The sequence below is a fragment of the Protopterus annectens genome, chromosome 15.part0 (assembly GCF_019279795.1).
Source record: "Protopterus annectens isolate FY-2018-M chromosome 15.part0, PAN1.0, whole genome shotgun sequence".
Taxonomy (NCBI): Eukaryota; Metazoa; Chordata; order Ceratodontiformes; family Protopteridae; genus Protopterus; species Protopterus annectens.
The window spans coordinates 611,423,288-611,438,587 of NC_056749.1; the positions used below are offsets into that span (position 1 = coordinate 611,423,288).

General features: G+C 38.6%; 1 protein-coding gene across 1 annotated transcript in view; it reads left to right on the top strand.

The window, feature by feature from the left end:
* Positions 1-1,740: 1,740 nt before the first annotated feature.
* The window catches only part of LOC122789954 (transcription initiation factor TFIID subunit 9-like), a 340,646-nt gene continuing 327,086 nt past the window's right edge, over positions 1,741-15,300 (top strand). The window contains exons 1-2 of the mRNA XM_044057454.1: positions 1,741-1,829; positions 12,959-13,040. Coding sequence (XP_043913389.1) covers positions 1,794-1,829; positions 12,959-13,040 — 118 coding nt within the window. The 5' untranslated portion in view covers positions 1,741-1,793. The remainder of the gene's footprint in view (positions 1,830-12,958; positions 13,041-15,300) is intronic.

Here is a 15,300-nt window from a genome sequence, read left to right on the forward strand (position 1 = left end):
ACACTCCCTTGCCCATGCTTGGAACAAACTTCCCCTTAACTTACGTTCAATCTCCCACACTTCACACTTTAAAAATGAACTAAAAGCTTATTTTCTCAATTCCAGGACCTGCCCTTGCCATGACCCCACCTAGTCTTCCTTCTCTTTATGTACCCTCAAAAGGTCCATACTTAGTACCTCATTACACCTCTCTCTCCAATGTGTCTGCTATACAGTTGCATAATTTTATACAAACAAAAAATGTTATTGTTGACTTATTGAACTATATCAATGTAAAATTATGTTACTAAGCTTCTTTTTAATGCAACTTTAACTTTATGCATGTAACCCAACATATGTGAATCTTTCTGCTATTATATCAATATTATTTAAAATTGTACTTGTTTAAAAATGTACTACTGGAGCTTTTCTCCTCGGGTCTCCACTGAAAATGGGCCACAAGCCCAGTTGGACAAACCCGGTTAACAAATGTCAACAAATAAATACATTTCGTTAGCGTTAATCATGTGTGACCATACCTGTCAACTGTACAGATTTTCACAAACTGTCCAGATTTTTTGCTTCACATTTTTGGTCCGTTTTTTCATAAAATTGTGATTTTCTGAAAATTTAGTGGCAAATTATTATAGAATGAAGTTAGAAAATAATGACGGACATTTGAGTTTCAGACTTCATACCCTTCAGAAAATGCATACTAATTCAAAACCTGTTGTTCTATCAGCCTTCTAAGTTTGTAAGAGCAATATTTAAAAACTGTCCCTATTTTGAGCCTTTGTCCCACTTTTATTTATGTCTTTGCCCAGATTTCTTGTGCTAACTGGTTGAGAGGTATGTGTGTGACTGACTTTCGTGTTTCTCATATATTCAGTCCTTTATACTAGGTATTTTTCATTGTTAACCAAGTTGACGTTCTGATTCAAAGACAATTCTTTTCAGCAAGGACAAAAAGCATAAGTGAAAATGTAAACAACATACATATTTTCTAATAATTTTACTAGTCTGGGCAAAACTTGACGCTTACTTAACATAAGAAGCAAAGGCAGTAGTTTATACCGATACTGAGAAGTGAGCTTTCAGTGCTGGTCCAAGTTTCCTACTGGTAATTTCTCCTTCCAACATTAGACAGAAAAGGGAATTACCGTTTTCGTGAATATCACTTGCTTTAATATTGTAATTGCTGTAGCATTTATAGCGATGCGTTGGTTCTACTGTCCAGCATTCTTAAAAATCGTCCAAAGCAGTCTGTCATGAGCTTTGAGGTCAGCTTTTTTTAACCAAACGAACGAGGAAAAGCAAAACAAATCAAACCGTATAAACTAACTGCATCTCCTGTTCAGTTTTACAACCTTTAAATAAACACCTGTGTAAAAATAAGCAAGACGATTCAGCTATTTAAATGAGTCAATCCTTTACAGTAAACGTCAGACCTCTGTATTTCACAACAGTAATGTGTCCCACTAAACATGTAAGCACAAGCAATCTGAGCAAAGCCAAAAATAAGGTGGAAGGGACAAATGCCCAAAAGGTTTTGCCTTACTGATGACATGAAGTCTGAAATTCAAATCCCTGTTAATTACAGAGTGGCGTCATTCCTCAGTGATTTGCCGGAAAACCACACATTTTCTAAGGAACATATATGACATATGAAAATATGAGTAAAATAAAAACATAGAATCAACAAATACGCATTTATACGTTTAACAAGTTTATTACTGTTTTTCTCTTTTTACCCTTGTACTAGTTCAACGTACTCTCGCGAGGTTTGCTACCGGAAGTGTTACTTTCTTAACAATATGGCATCGCCTAAGAGTGTCCCGAAAGATGCTCAGGTATGAGTTGTTGATTTCAAGAACTTGTATATCTTTTTCATTGTCATGCGGGGGTAGGAAATCTGCTTAAGTGCCTGTTTTTACTTCGATAACAGTTTAAAAGATCTGAGCGTTGCTGATCGCTAAATAAATGTGGCCATAGGAGATGTGCTTCTCTAAAGTAGTTGTCAGCTGTACCACTTAATTATGCAGATACAGTGTAGCTATTTGAGTAAATTATGTGTTGTGCAAGATTGTTTCCTTAGCTGCTGTTCTTTCTACATTTTGCTGAAAAGTGCAGCCACATTTTTGCTTGTTTGTTAAGTTTAATAATGTTGAATGGTATGAATTGTAGCAAGTTTGTTCCCAAGGGTGGGAGACTGGCATAATGGTTAAGGTATTTACCTTGCAGACACAAAGTGCAGGGTTTGATTCTTACATAGGGTAATTGTCTGGGCTTAAAATGGCCCACAAAGGCAATTAGCCTAGTACTAACCTATGAACCTAAATAAAAAGTGTGGTAAAAGAGGGGTGGGAGCAGCCACTGTCACAGCAAAGTGGGTTTCCCATCCCAGGTGAGTAAAAATTTTTATTGGACTGTTGCTGTTTCACCTGTTGGAGAGTCTTTTTGATGGTGCAAGTATCTGTTACATGTAACCTAGTAACTTTAGATAAATATGATTTTAAGCATTGTAATTTGTTGAAAGATGAGCACGAGTCTTTAGATCATTTAAGAATTACTGCTGTAAATGTATTATAATTTTGTAATGTATTTTCTTATAAATTGTCAGGGTCAAATCTCAGTGAATGCATTCAGCTGTCAGTTTTATTTGTGAGTTAGCATCTGATTATTTAAACTGTCTTTATCTTATTTGTGTGTTTAGAACTCAACAGCTTTTTTTGGAAAATGGAAATATGTAATGATTGATATGCACTTCCAATGAGACCTGTAGTGGATGTATGGGCAGGTGTAGAGGAACTAGAACTAGTTATTTAGAGTATAAACTTAACCATGTGTTTTGGCACACCTTCTATCTTAAAATTCAAATGATTTTCTGCAGACGCTACAAAATACTATTTTATACAGCCCAGCCCAGTATAAACATTTAACTGTAGAAGCATTATATACACATACAGTTAATGGGGTAGGGTAGAAGCATAGTGATGACCTTTAACAGCAGTTGCAGATCCAGTTAATATCGATAAAGTGTCAGTTGTTACAGCTTGCTTTATGTGACAATGTTTTTATGTTTGGGCAGCAAATGTCTGTCTATCCTCAATCCCTTTACCCATTTTGCATATGGGATTGGGGTGTCACTTTTGGAGTGACAATCCTCTCAAGCCAAGGTTTACACTGCTGGGTGGTTAGCCCTGGCTTGGTAGTTTATTCACAGTACTCACTTGCACTCACACTCTCTCATCTATGGCCAATTTAGAATGTCTAAATAAGCTTATATATGAAACAATAATAACAGGTCTTCCAGAATGTAAATACTCTTCTTGGTCATTGGGGACCAAATAAAAGTTTTTAAAACACTAGTCAGATATTTTGCTGTATTTATGATTATTTGACACTGTTTTGTTATGTGGTTAGCCAGCAAAGGTAAACTGAAAATCAAATTTAGCTTATGTGAAATAAGTAGTGAATTAGTTTTTATTTGTACTTAAGAGTTTAATGTTATTAATTACGAGGAACTGCAGACTGAGACCACAGTTGTTCACAAGGCAATAAAAAAGCGTTCTTGTTTACACACTGCAAGTTTACACCCATTTGTTATGAAACACAATGTAGTTAATCCCTGACTGGTAGGAGCATCCAGATTAAAAACAGATGATGCTGCAGGTTTTGAGAACAGTGTGCTGCTACTTAAGCAGTGGGTTGTAGATGGAGCGTACACTAGTGAGACAATAGAGCAATTTTGTATAGTTGATCAGGAAAAACCATGGTAGTAAATAATAATCATGATTTAGAAATCTGTAATGGGCCACTTGTGCAGTGAAATAAAGTACAACATGGTATTTCTAGAAATATGCATGCAGTATTTCACAGATTAGGGTCCAGGATGGTAAACATTTGAAATGTCAGGATCCACTTCAGCTAGTCCCCAAATACAGAAACTGAATGGCTGAAAAAATAGACTTGCATATACCAAGTCCAAGATAGCCATTTCTTGGAGTATTCCCTTTCCTCTGAGTTATGTCAGTCTGAGAGTTGGTTTATTTATATATCTATATATATATATATATATATATATATAAATGTTTGCAAAAAAAAAAGTTTAAAGGAGATGGGTGATATTTGAGATTAACCCTTCTGTATTTTTGTTCTTTTTTGGTGTGTCATTACTGTGTAATACCACTGCAGACATTTCAATAGGGAGCTGTCCAGGGTTCAGTTGGATGGCATAGTGGCTTACTGGTAAGGTTTTATATTCACAGATTCAGAGGTTCAGATGTTTGCATTCAGTTCTGTCCTGTAGTCACTGTATGTGTGGAGTTCTGCATTTTCTTCCTGTGGGTGCAATAAGTTCCAGGTACTCCTCTTCCTTCCACCTTCCAAACTCTGGCTGGTTGATTGGATATTCTAAAATGCTCACTGAAATGCCTTAAAAGCCACTGTGTCCTGAGTCATGGCTGAAAAGTGCCCTTGGATGACAATTAATTTACCAGGTTAACAAATAGGTACATTGGAATAACTGAAGTTTAGTGGAGGCATATTTAAAATTGCTGCTAAATTGTGGTGCCACTTTCAGGTGAATTCACCAGTCTTATGTGTGAACAAGGTGACACTCTGTGTGAAGGTGTTATTAAAGAGCAAAGCACCATGCTGAGAGTTTGGTATATATGATGTATATGCTCAGTGCAAACACATTAAGAAAACTGATTTTAGTGCATCTTTCACTGGTACCAAATATAAACGTCTGTTGGTCTACTTTATTATAATAAATTTAGAACATGATGTATGTGGCATGCTGTAAAGAATGTGATAGTTAGAATGTGGCAAAATAACAATAAAAATGTTTCAAGATTGTGTGTATGAGCATGAATGTGCTGTTACTAAAATATTGATGGTATCCTGTTTACGCATTCCTTATTCTGTACAGATTTTTAAGTGTTAAATTTTAGTACTCTTACATTTTTGGCATTTAGGTCCATTAAGTATGCAAGGTGTTTACAGGTTCCCATACTAAAAATAGTCCAAGGCTTTTCATAGCTAACTAAAATTGTGGGAATTTTATGAATTCTCCTTATGTTTGGTCTTCTGACTCCTGCTAGTTTCCAAATTTCCACCTGTTTGTGGATGAACCCTGCCATGAGCAAGCTACATCTTTCAGTATCCCACTAACTCTAGTAAATATAAATAAATGAAAAATGCTCCCCCATCTTCCAGTTTGAAGGGCTGTTGCTGTTTCTGCAGTCACAGAGCATTCTATTAGAAAGTGCCCCAGTGGAAACAAAGTAGTTCCAGAAAACACAAAAGTCGCTTGTATTGCTTTGTTGAGGAGCAGTGTACTTGGAGGTGCCATATATGAGTAACTAAACAAGTTAGGCTTTCTTTTGTAGAAAAAAAATGTTTCATCAGGAAGAGGGAAGACCCTCCATCTCTTCACTTTTCAAGATCACTGGATGCATATACCCATCTATGCCGAAGTACTCCAAGGAGAAGCTGGTTCCTCCTGTCCAGCTTCTGGGTTGTAGTTGACCAAAACTGATGTTTTTGTTTAAATTTAACAATGTTTTATATGTCTGTTTATGTACATTATTTTACCACCTATTGGCTTGTCTTGAGAAAGGAGCAGTACTGTCTTTTTGCCACTGGCATGTTTATGGAAAGTAGCAGGTGTTAGGACCATTCACTCATTCATATTCAAACTGTAAGAGTTTTGCAGGTTGCCATAATAAAAATATCCCAAGGCTAACATTTTGCATCTAAATGAAAAGTTGCAGGAACAATTTATGAATACTCACCTTATGTTATCTGTTGTGTCATATTTAGTCTTCTGACACTTGTTAGTTCATGGAATTCCAACTTTTTTTGGATAAACCTTTTTGTTTCTTTTCACATGACAGAACCACACTACTTCCGTGAATATTAAAGTAAAAAAATCTACACCCATCTGTCATTTGTTTTTATTTATTTGTTCATTTATTTTTACCACTTTTGTTTTGTTTGTGCTGTTGCCCTTTCTGCAGTCACAAGCCATTAGTTTATGAGATGTATTGGTGAAACCAAAGTAGTTACACAAGACATTGCTTGGTAGAGGTGTCACATGTTCAGATAGTGTACCACTCTTTGCAGAATTAATTAACTAAGGTAGACTTTACTTGGTAGAAGAATATTGAGCCAAGAAGAAGCAGGACACTCTGTCTGTTCAATGACAAGACTGCTGGCTATGTATACCCATCTCTTCTGAAGCACTCCCTGGAAAAGCTTGTTCCTTTATGTACAATTTGTGGGTCTTTTTTACTTCCATGGGACTGTCTTTCATTGAGCAGTAGTCCTTTCACCTACCCAGATTGGGGTACAGGGATCCTAATTGTTTGCAGGCCATCTCTTGATGTCATTTATATGTTTTCAAAATTCTTCCCTGTAAAGGAGCCAAGGAGGCATTGTGTAAGAGGAGGCACTTTGGTTCCCTTCTGGAATGTCCTGCATCTGATGTCCAGTTTGAGGCAGATACAGATTTTCTAACACACACACCCACTCCTGAGTAAACATGTCAAAACATGTTTGGGGAGATGATCAAAAAGAGAGAGGACTGGCCCACCAACCCTGTGTCCTCCCTGCAGAGGGTGACTCAGAAGGCCTTTCAGTCTACCCAGCACTCCTGAATTAGTGGATAGTCTAAAGGTACTCATCAGTGTTATTAGGCTGATATGGTGGTTCTAGTGCTGTGGAAGTTAATCATATTCTTTGGCTTCCTTGATAGGAAAATTTCTGATTGCAGGCACTCGAGTCAGATGCTGTAGTTTCTGCAGTGGCCCTTGGAAGGTATCCAACTCCACAAAACCCTGAATCCACTAACCAAGGAGTTCAGAAAGATGGGCTGTTTGAGGATAGGTTCATAGGTAGGTACTAGGCTATTGGCCCTAGGGCCTATACAAGCCTAGCCAAAAAGGTACCCTGGCTTTTGCCACCCAAGAAAACTATTTTCCTGTGCCCCTGTCAAGCAGAACCACAGAAGTGATCCCCAGGGTGAATTTCCTATTACCCATCCAATCATCAAGATTTTTCTTGAAGAGTGCTAATGAGAAGCTCTGTTTGACATAGATAGGTAGTCTGTTCCAGAGTATGGGAAGTCTCTGGGACAGGAATCTATCCCTCCAGCAGGATGCAGTTTTTTTTGCATCTTGTGTAGGTTTTAAATTACCTTGTACGCTTGGCAGAATGTCAGTGATATCTGACCAATGAAATACATTACTCATTAGCTTTGTTGCCTGGCCTGGTAGACCGTTAAAGGAAAAGTTATCATTCCAGTCGTAAGTTGTATCCAGCATAATAAATCTCATGATGCAGGCTGAATACAGCTCCTCTGTAGTTTGGGCTAGAGCTTGGAAATTTGTTAGGTCGCCAGCATGCATTGTTTTTTAGTCCTAAGGTCAGGTTGCTGTTTGGGTATATGAAAAGGAAGGCAAAACTCTTAACACTTACTGCTCTGGGTGTTATGTTGCAGACATCTTAAACATTCTTTTTGAGCAATGCCAAATGTGGTTTAGGTGTAGAATGCAGGAAAAACAACCTTCAAAAAAAAAAAAAACAACTCTGGGTAGAATCCTAATACTGTCTTTTGGCCTTTCCCGGTTAGGGGTCACCACAGCGGAACTCCAGTCCGCTAATGATTGGCAGTAGATTTTTACATGCTGGCTTGCCGGGTCTTACGCACAACCTTCAATGAAGGAATGCCCATTCACGCATGTCGACACACAGAAGACGCTCTAACTGAGAATCAAAGTGCAACATCTAACTGTGAGGCGACAACGCTACCACAGCACCACCACCGCAGTTCTGGGTAGAATCCTAATAATCATGGTAATTTGCAGAATGCTTGTATTCCAGAGCAGAAGGTCCTTGCCAATCCTATTTAAGCAGTACTTGTGGTGCAATAGTGGCCCACATTACAGCTGGTCAGCAGCAGCAACCGCAAGGCCATGTCTAACAGTCCCACTCTGGTGCCATCTGAGAGAGAATTTCCCTTCACGTGCCTGTATGGAAACCTGTCACCATGGACAGATTGCTACAATGAGTAATATCCAGACCATACAAGTTTCCTGTCATCACACCTCCACCTTCACAGTTTATACCCTTGCCTGATATTTCACCTTGTTAAAAAGCTGCAAGAATGGAAGTCCTTTGCCCATGGTGTACAAGAGATTCCACCTGATCTGAAAGGATCAGGATTTTGTTCAGTTTTTTTTTTTTGTGCCAGAAAGACCAAGAACCTCATTTCCATACCTCATTTACCCACAAACAAGCTTATATATGGTCTTGTGCATTTGATCCTTCTGTGTATATCGGAAGGAGATTGGATATGCTGGCTTAATCTTCAAGAGAACTAACTACATCTACATCAAGGTCACCAAGGAGTCTGGTAAGTTTCTTCACTTCTGGGTAGGAGACAGTCTTCAATTTGGTCTCATCTCAGTCCCCAGAGTGTTTCACCAAGTGCATGTCTGTTTCAGCATCTGCCCCCCCCCCCCTCGGGCTGTAAGGAGCAATATTTCCTTATGTGTCTGAATGGCTGTTAGATGCTTCATCAGTTCAGGATGTAATGTTAGTGTGGGAGTCTCTTCTGCTATTACTACCCTCTCTGGGAATTACTATGAACTTTTTAAAGTCTCTGAGTTATTTATAGTTACTCAGATTAACTGGCTGCAGCTTAGATACTAGTGTGTGCATAGTACGCCTTCCATTGTACCAGGAAATGCTCCTTACAAAGGAAAGGTTTGTATTCCTAGAAAGCGTCTGCCTGTCTATTCTGATGGCACTTGGTGTATTTGGAAGCTGCAGTACCCATAGTACTTTATACCCAGTAATCTGTGCAGGTATTACATTGTACATTTAGAGTCCATGCATCTTGCATATCCTAATTATGGCAGATCTCATGTCCTGTCTTGTACAGATAAATCTACAAGATGCACTAGTAGCACCAATAACATTGGATGTATCTGCCAAGCATACACAAAGGCAACGCTTTCTGGTTACCTACGTCCTTGGCAGTAATCAGCACAGTTGCATTAGTCACAGGGTAGGTGATCATTAAAAAGGCAGATGGCACAAAGCCCATCATCATCAGCATACTAGAGATTAGGGCAGCTATTATGATCTTATAGGTTCATAGGTGTGTACTAGGCTAATGGCCCTGGAGCCTTTAGAAGCCTAGGACATCCCACCCCGGGGTGTTAATAGCCGTTCATGTTAGCATTATGACTTTGGTAAGGTGCATCAGCAGACACTGGGGAGCTTGTTCCTGACCTTATGTTGAGAAGCCATGAGATTATGGAACTGGAATGCATTGACCAGTCGCATTCTGGTGACCAGTTCACCTGCTGACAAGCTTAGTTGCTGCCTGCTAATGGTTTAGCTTGTGTACTCAGCCTCCCAGTGACTTGGAAACTGCTCCTACAGTGGGTTAAATATTTCTCTGAGCTTCTTGCTTCTCTCTTCTGCTTCTTATACAAATTCTCCCTCATCTCTCCACTGGCTGGATGTCCCAATGGTGGTCTGATCTACAAATAGTCCTTGGACTCCTCTATGCTTCTTCCCCATTACCTCTGATGACAAGATTTACCCAGTATGGTAGATAGTACAAGTCCAAAGTCATTCTCATAACTTTACGTTGGCCTTGACTAGTACGATATTTCCCTGTGTCTTCCTCAGTTTCCAGAGGAACCAGTAATGTTGCACCTATCCGGGATACTTCTAACTCCTCTGTTAGGCAAGTCTTACCCATTTATTCACTTCTAGTTAATGGCACTGCTTTTTCACTTCCACTAGTGTCCAGCACTCCCATCATTCTTCTAAACTAGTACAAAGTGTTTCCCCCTCACAGACAAACATTAAACATCAGTTACAAAGACAAGTGAACATAGTTCTCCTTCTGGACCAATGCAGAGGGAGTGGACCTTTTTCTCTGCTCCCTTTGCATCATTGTTCATATATCTTGCTTAGAGTTTTGATTCTGGACTAGGTCATCCTTCCATCAAGGTGCATTTTGCCACACCCGTCTAATTTTCTTGAGGATCTACTAATCTTTGTTGGCCTTCAGTTGAACCTACAGCTCCTGCAGACTTAAATAGCTTTCTTGAAAAACAAATCACGTTACCATAGAGAAAATAAACATGTTGAAAAGGCACATACTTTTTTAAATTGGAGTACAGAATATATTTGTTGTTAAAAGGGGGAAGTAGATGTGTGCCAGAGAAAGTAGATGTGTGCCAGAGAAAAGTAGTAATTGAATAAGTAAAGAAAATGCTTCAACTGTGAGTTACTGAAAAGTCCCAAAGTGAATGGAACACTCCATCTACATTGGTCCTTAAACCTGGGTGTCCACAAGGTTTTGTAATGACTTGCAGAAGCTGAGTGATGCATCTGAATTTGCCAGTGCTCACAATGGATGAACTGAGAGGTTATGTAAAGCAATAACTGACCTCAGTAGCCTTAACCAGTGAGTACTGGCATATTCTACAGACCCTTGGGGAAAAAAGACAACATTATTCACTCATGATTATCTTTTCTATTATACTGTCTTATCCTTTGGGATTAACATGACTCCTGCTTTCACTAGCTCTTGGATAGAATTTTGAAATCTCATGTAGGTAGCAGATAGTCAGCAGAATGCCTTGACAGCATAGTAAGTCATTTAATGGACTTGGAGTCACATTTTAAAGTGACAAGTACTTCTGAAGGCTTTGAGACATCTATGACTTGCAGTCAGTCCTGCAGAAAGCAAGCTTTGAAGGACATAAGCCACATACTTATGATATGTAATAGATAAAGAGGATAGAAATCTTCAGGCTGAAAAAGTAGAGGCAGTAAAGAACTGGACCACACGGACCATTTTAAACAAATTAAAGCCTTCTTAGGCCTGGCAGGCTATTATCAAAAAATGGTTTTAAATTTTGTCACCATAACTTATTCCCTCACTGACCTGTCCAAGGGCAAAGCCACCGAAAAGGTGAAACACACAATGGAAGTTGAGAACCTTTTAGTCAGTTGAAGGATTTTTTAATTTCAGAGGCCCTCCTAGTGGCACCTGACTTCCTAAATTCATTTATAGTAGCTACAGGTACCTCAAACGTAGGAGTAGGGTCAGTTTGTCTTAGAGTGTTCCTTATTTCTTCCGTAATTCTTATTGATGTCACAGAGAGGATATGGATTAAGAAGAATTTAAGCAGTGCAGAATATAGGTACTGTACTAGTGAGTGGGAATGTCTACCTCTTACCAGCTATATGGGCCCTTAACACCCACAAATATTACATTTTGGGACGTGAATTTGTACTGCTAATAAGTTTTCCTTCTTTACAGTAGCCTTTCTGCCAGAACAATTGTAATCCTAAATTAACTAGCTGAGCCTTAACCCTCTAGCCATTTACTTTAAAATCCAGCATAAGCATGCCTGAAGCTGCTTTACTGCAGATGAGTCGTCCAGGGCCAGATCCTGTCTGTTGCAACCAAGAGTTTTGTGTTTGGAGGGAGTCGTGGTATAATTGTAGTTTAGTACATGAAAATTACTGTGTAGTGAAAAATTGCTGTGTAATGTTTTAGAAATACTTTATATAATGCTGCATATATCCTGTATAATGTAAAGCACCTAGTTGGGATGTGTATACTAGAGTAAATATGGTAACTGTATTAGTTTGGGCAAGTAAAACTCTTAATGAAAAACACCAGTGTAAGAAGCTCTGTTAAAAGAAAGGGCAAGGAGCACACAAAATCATTAGATTTTCCTCTTGTGAAGAGGGACTGGAGCGTAGAATAGGGCTACTGTGGATAGATCTTGTGGAAACTTGCAGAAGGGTCTTTTGGAGACCTGCAGAACAGAGTGGAACTCAAATCTCTGGATGTATTGAAGTGGTTGCAACATTTGGGCCTGCACAGTGGCCCTAAAGTGTTGGGTTTAAAGTACTGCGAGTTATTTGACATACTGTAAGACAGAACTAAGCTCTGAGTTTTCACAGCCAGATAGGTTTTGTGAAAAGTTAGCTGGCAAAGACTAATGTATGCACACGGACGTTTATAAAGTGTGTGTGTGCATGCATGCGCATGTGTGTTTTAGCTGCCAGTCAGTTGCCACCAGCTCCGGTTCTTGTTTACTGGATCTACTGTGCCTGACTTGGCCTTCACCTGGGCATTACATACCCACATCCAGGATGGTGAAGAGATCGGGGATGCTGGTATGGCATCATTGTCCCTCTTTATTCCCCTTTTGCTAAATGGAGCTGGAGTGCTGTTGTCCGTTCTCACCATCACTCTCTATTCAGTGCCACTCTCCTACCTTCTTTGGTCATGGCTGACTGTCCTAAGTCTTCTCTTATGCAGTCCATCAATGTCTTGGATGAACACCTTCATTTCTTCTTGCCTTCTTCCTGTCTCTGTCATATCTTTTTCCCAAGATTGTCTCTTGCTTTTGTGCACGTGGGCTCGAACCACCAAAATATTTTCTCCATTTGGAGTTGCTATGGATTCTGCAGTATTGTCCTAATTTCTTCATCTCTCCCCACAGTGTGTATGTTACCACCTGTCTTCATCAATTGTAGCTTCTTCAACTACTTTGCCTTTACAGCCCAGGTTTTTGTACCATGCAGTAGTAGTGATTGTACCATTGTTTTGTACACCCAAATTTTCAGTGTCTTTGGCATTCTTCATAGTACCCCTGACACTCTGTACCAGTTAGCTGTAGCCCCTTTTCATTTGAGATCTGAAATGAAGATCTATTCTTTGATATGTGCATCCATTGTAGGAAGTTAAGTTATAGTTTTTTTTAATATTTACATATTTTATCCATGTAATCTATGGATTTTTTTGTATATTTATCCATTATTAATGCTGTACTGTTATAATTTTTTGTTCTTTTTGGCACTGTTATGATGTGCTTTGTATATGAAAAGCTTAGGTTAATGTTGTTTAATTATTTTACTTATATTTCAGGTTATGGCACAGATCCTGAAGGATATGGGTGTTTCAGAATATGAACCAAGAGTCATAAATCTCATGTTGGAATTCACCTACAGTAAGTATAGTTATATAGCTGAGTGTATCTCTTTCACTGTTTTGTGAAGGGTTAGAAGCCAGTGTCTGTCACCTTAAGACAAAAAGGCTATGAACATCTAATAAAGGAGTTACTTTTACATTTTGTTAGATCAAGATTGGAATGCATACAAAGAATTTAATATGTCCAGGGTCAGTATACCAAGAGTAAAACATCTAGGGGGTATGAGTTATGAGGGATTAAAATCCCCACATTTATTCTCACTGTCCAATATAAGATTGAAAGGAGACATTCATTAATGGTGCATAAACATTTTCATGAGCCATTTCTGTTAGAGTATGTTGGTTTGTAAAAATCTACAGTAAGGCCCCTTTGATTAAGACAAAGTTTCTGTAAGAATAATGCAATTGATAATTGGTTCTCACAGACTGTGTCTATTCTAAGTGAATAGAATAAACTTTTGGATGATTTAGACAGTATCTGTGATAAGACAACATTAAAGTTAAACTGGACTGGTGGTCATTGCTTCATGTCATGAAGGAGATCAAAATGGATAATTTCTACTGATCAACAGGTTGAACACCACAAAGCACAATCCACCGACAAACGAGTGAGCAATATTCGTTTATTAATACATGCAAGACTAAGCGCTTTCGCCAGCAATCTGGCTTCTTCAGAGTCATTTTAAAACACATTTCATTTTCATTTTTATACACCATGAGTTCAAATCCCATTGGTTAAACCCTGGCCACCCATCAATTAATCTACCTATTTAATTAATTACCTAAACTTGAAACATAACCTACACATTACTTCACATCATCCCTTTCTATTGAATGTAAATCAATTTTATTTTTACACAATATGTAAAAAGCATGATTATAAGAGAAAATATATATTGTGTGGTTGCATTCTTATATTAATGTATCATATTTTTTGGTAGAATGTGGGAATGTAGAATGGGATTTGAACTCATGGTGTATAAAAATGAAAATGAAATGTGTTTTAAAATGACTCTGAAGAAGCCAGATTGCTGGTGAAAGCGCTTAGTCTTGCATGTATTAATAAACGGATATTGCTCACTCGTTTGTCGGTGGATTGTGCTTTGTGGTGTTCAACTTGTTTATCAGCATCTGCCCCTGTGGGTGAAATTTTGTAATTTCTACTGATCCCTACCTATACATTGTTTTGACAACTACATACTTTTTGTTTTATTTATTTATTTTTTTTGCTCAGACAATCTTAATCTTAACTGTATTGATTGAATTCCTTTCCCTTTATCATATTCAGCATTTATACTGCACATCTCCTTGTGTGGGGGGGTCTTTTTCATATTCAGCATTTATACTGCACATCTCCTTGTGGGGGGGGGGTCTTTTTATTCTAGGGGCAAAACCTTCCACCTCTTACACTTTAGTGTTGTTTTTTTGTAGGAGGTGAAATAGTCTATCCCAATGTGGCAGTCATTATTAGCTTTTGTGTTTTTTTTTTTCTTTAAATTCTACTCCCCGGGTTGTTTCTGACGTCATATTTGCTGCATTGGACATTGACTTTGGCTGCATTATGTCAGCACAGAGTCACTGTCATCATACAGCCTGCTGCATTCATACAGGCCCAGCACAATCTGTGTGCCTGGACATGCCCTTTTGGACTCCAGTTAGATAACAATCCTTTAGTGGAAAGCATCATTTCAACCACAAAGATATTAGAACTGCCGACTGGCTTCTGTCCCCCATCAGCTTCTTAGGCATTGGCCTGATGCTGTTTCACTTTTATCATAGTCAGTGCTTCAGTCTGTATGTCACTGGAGCTGACTGGTAAATTGTATAGTGGAGATATGGCACATCATTATGCTAAGTTGATCCTGTTTGTTGCCTTGTTAGCAAACCTGTTTTTTGTTTGTTCATGAACAGAAGTATTTCTTTATTAATTAGGAAGTAGCCTGGAGGAAACCTCAAGACTTTCACGTTTGAATAATTTCTGGTCTGTCCAGTATGTATAGGAGCACTTCCAAACACTTCTCCATTTACAGTATCTGCACCGTTATTGAGCACTGCTGTTCTGTGATTTCCTTCCTCTCTATATTTGTCAAGTGTTATAGAAGACTGCCCTGCAGACTCTGACAGTTTAATCACGCCATTCAGGTGAAAGAGGTGATTAAGTGCTTGTGACTTGAGCACCATTTAGTCTTGTGACTACCAGCTGCTATGTTGCAATCTGTTAATGGTATAAAGTGTCAGGATTAGACCAGTTTTTCATTCAGGTCTAACTTATTAGTAAC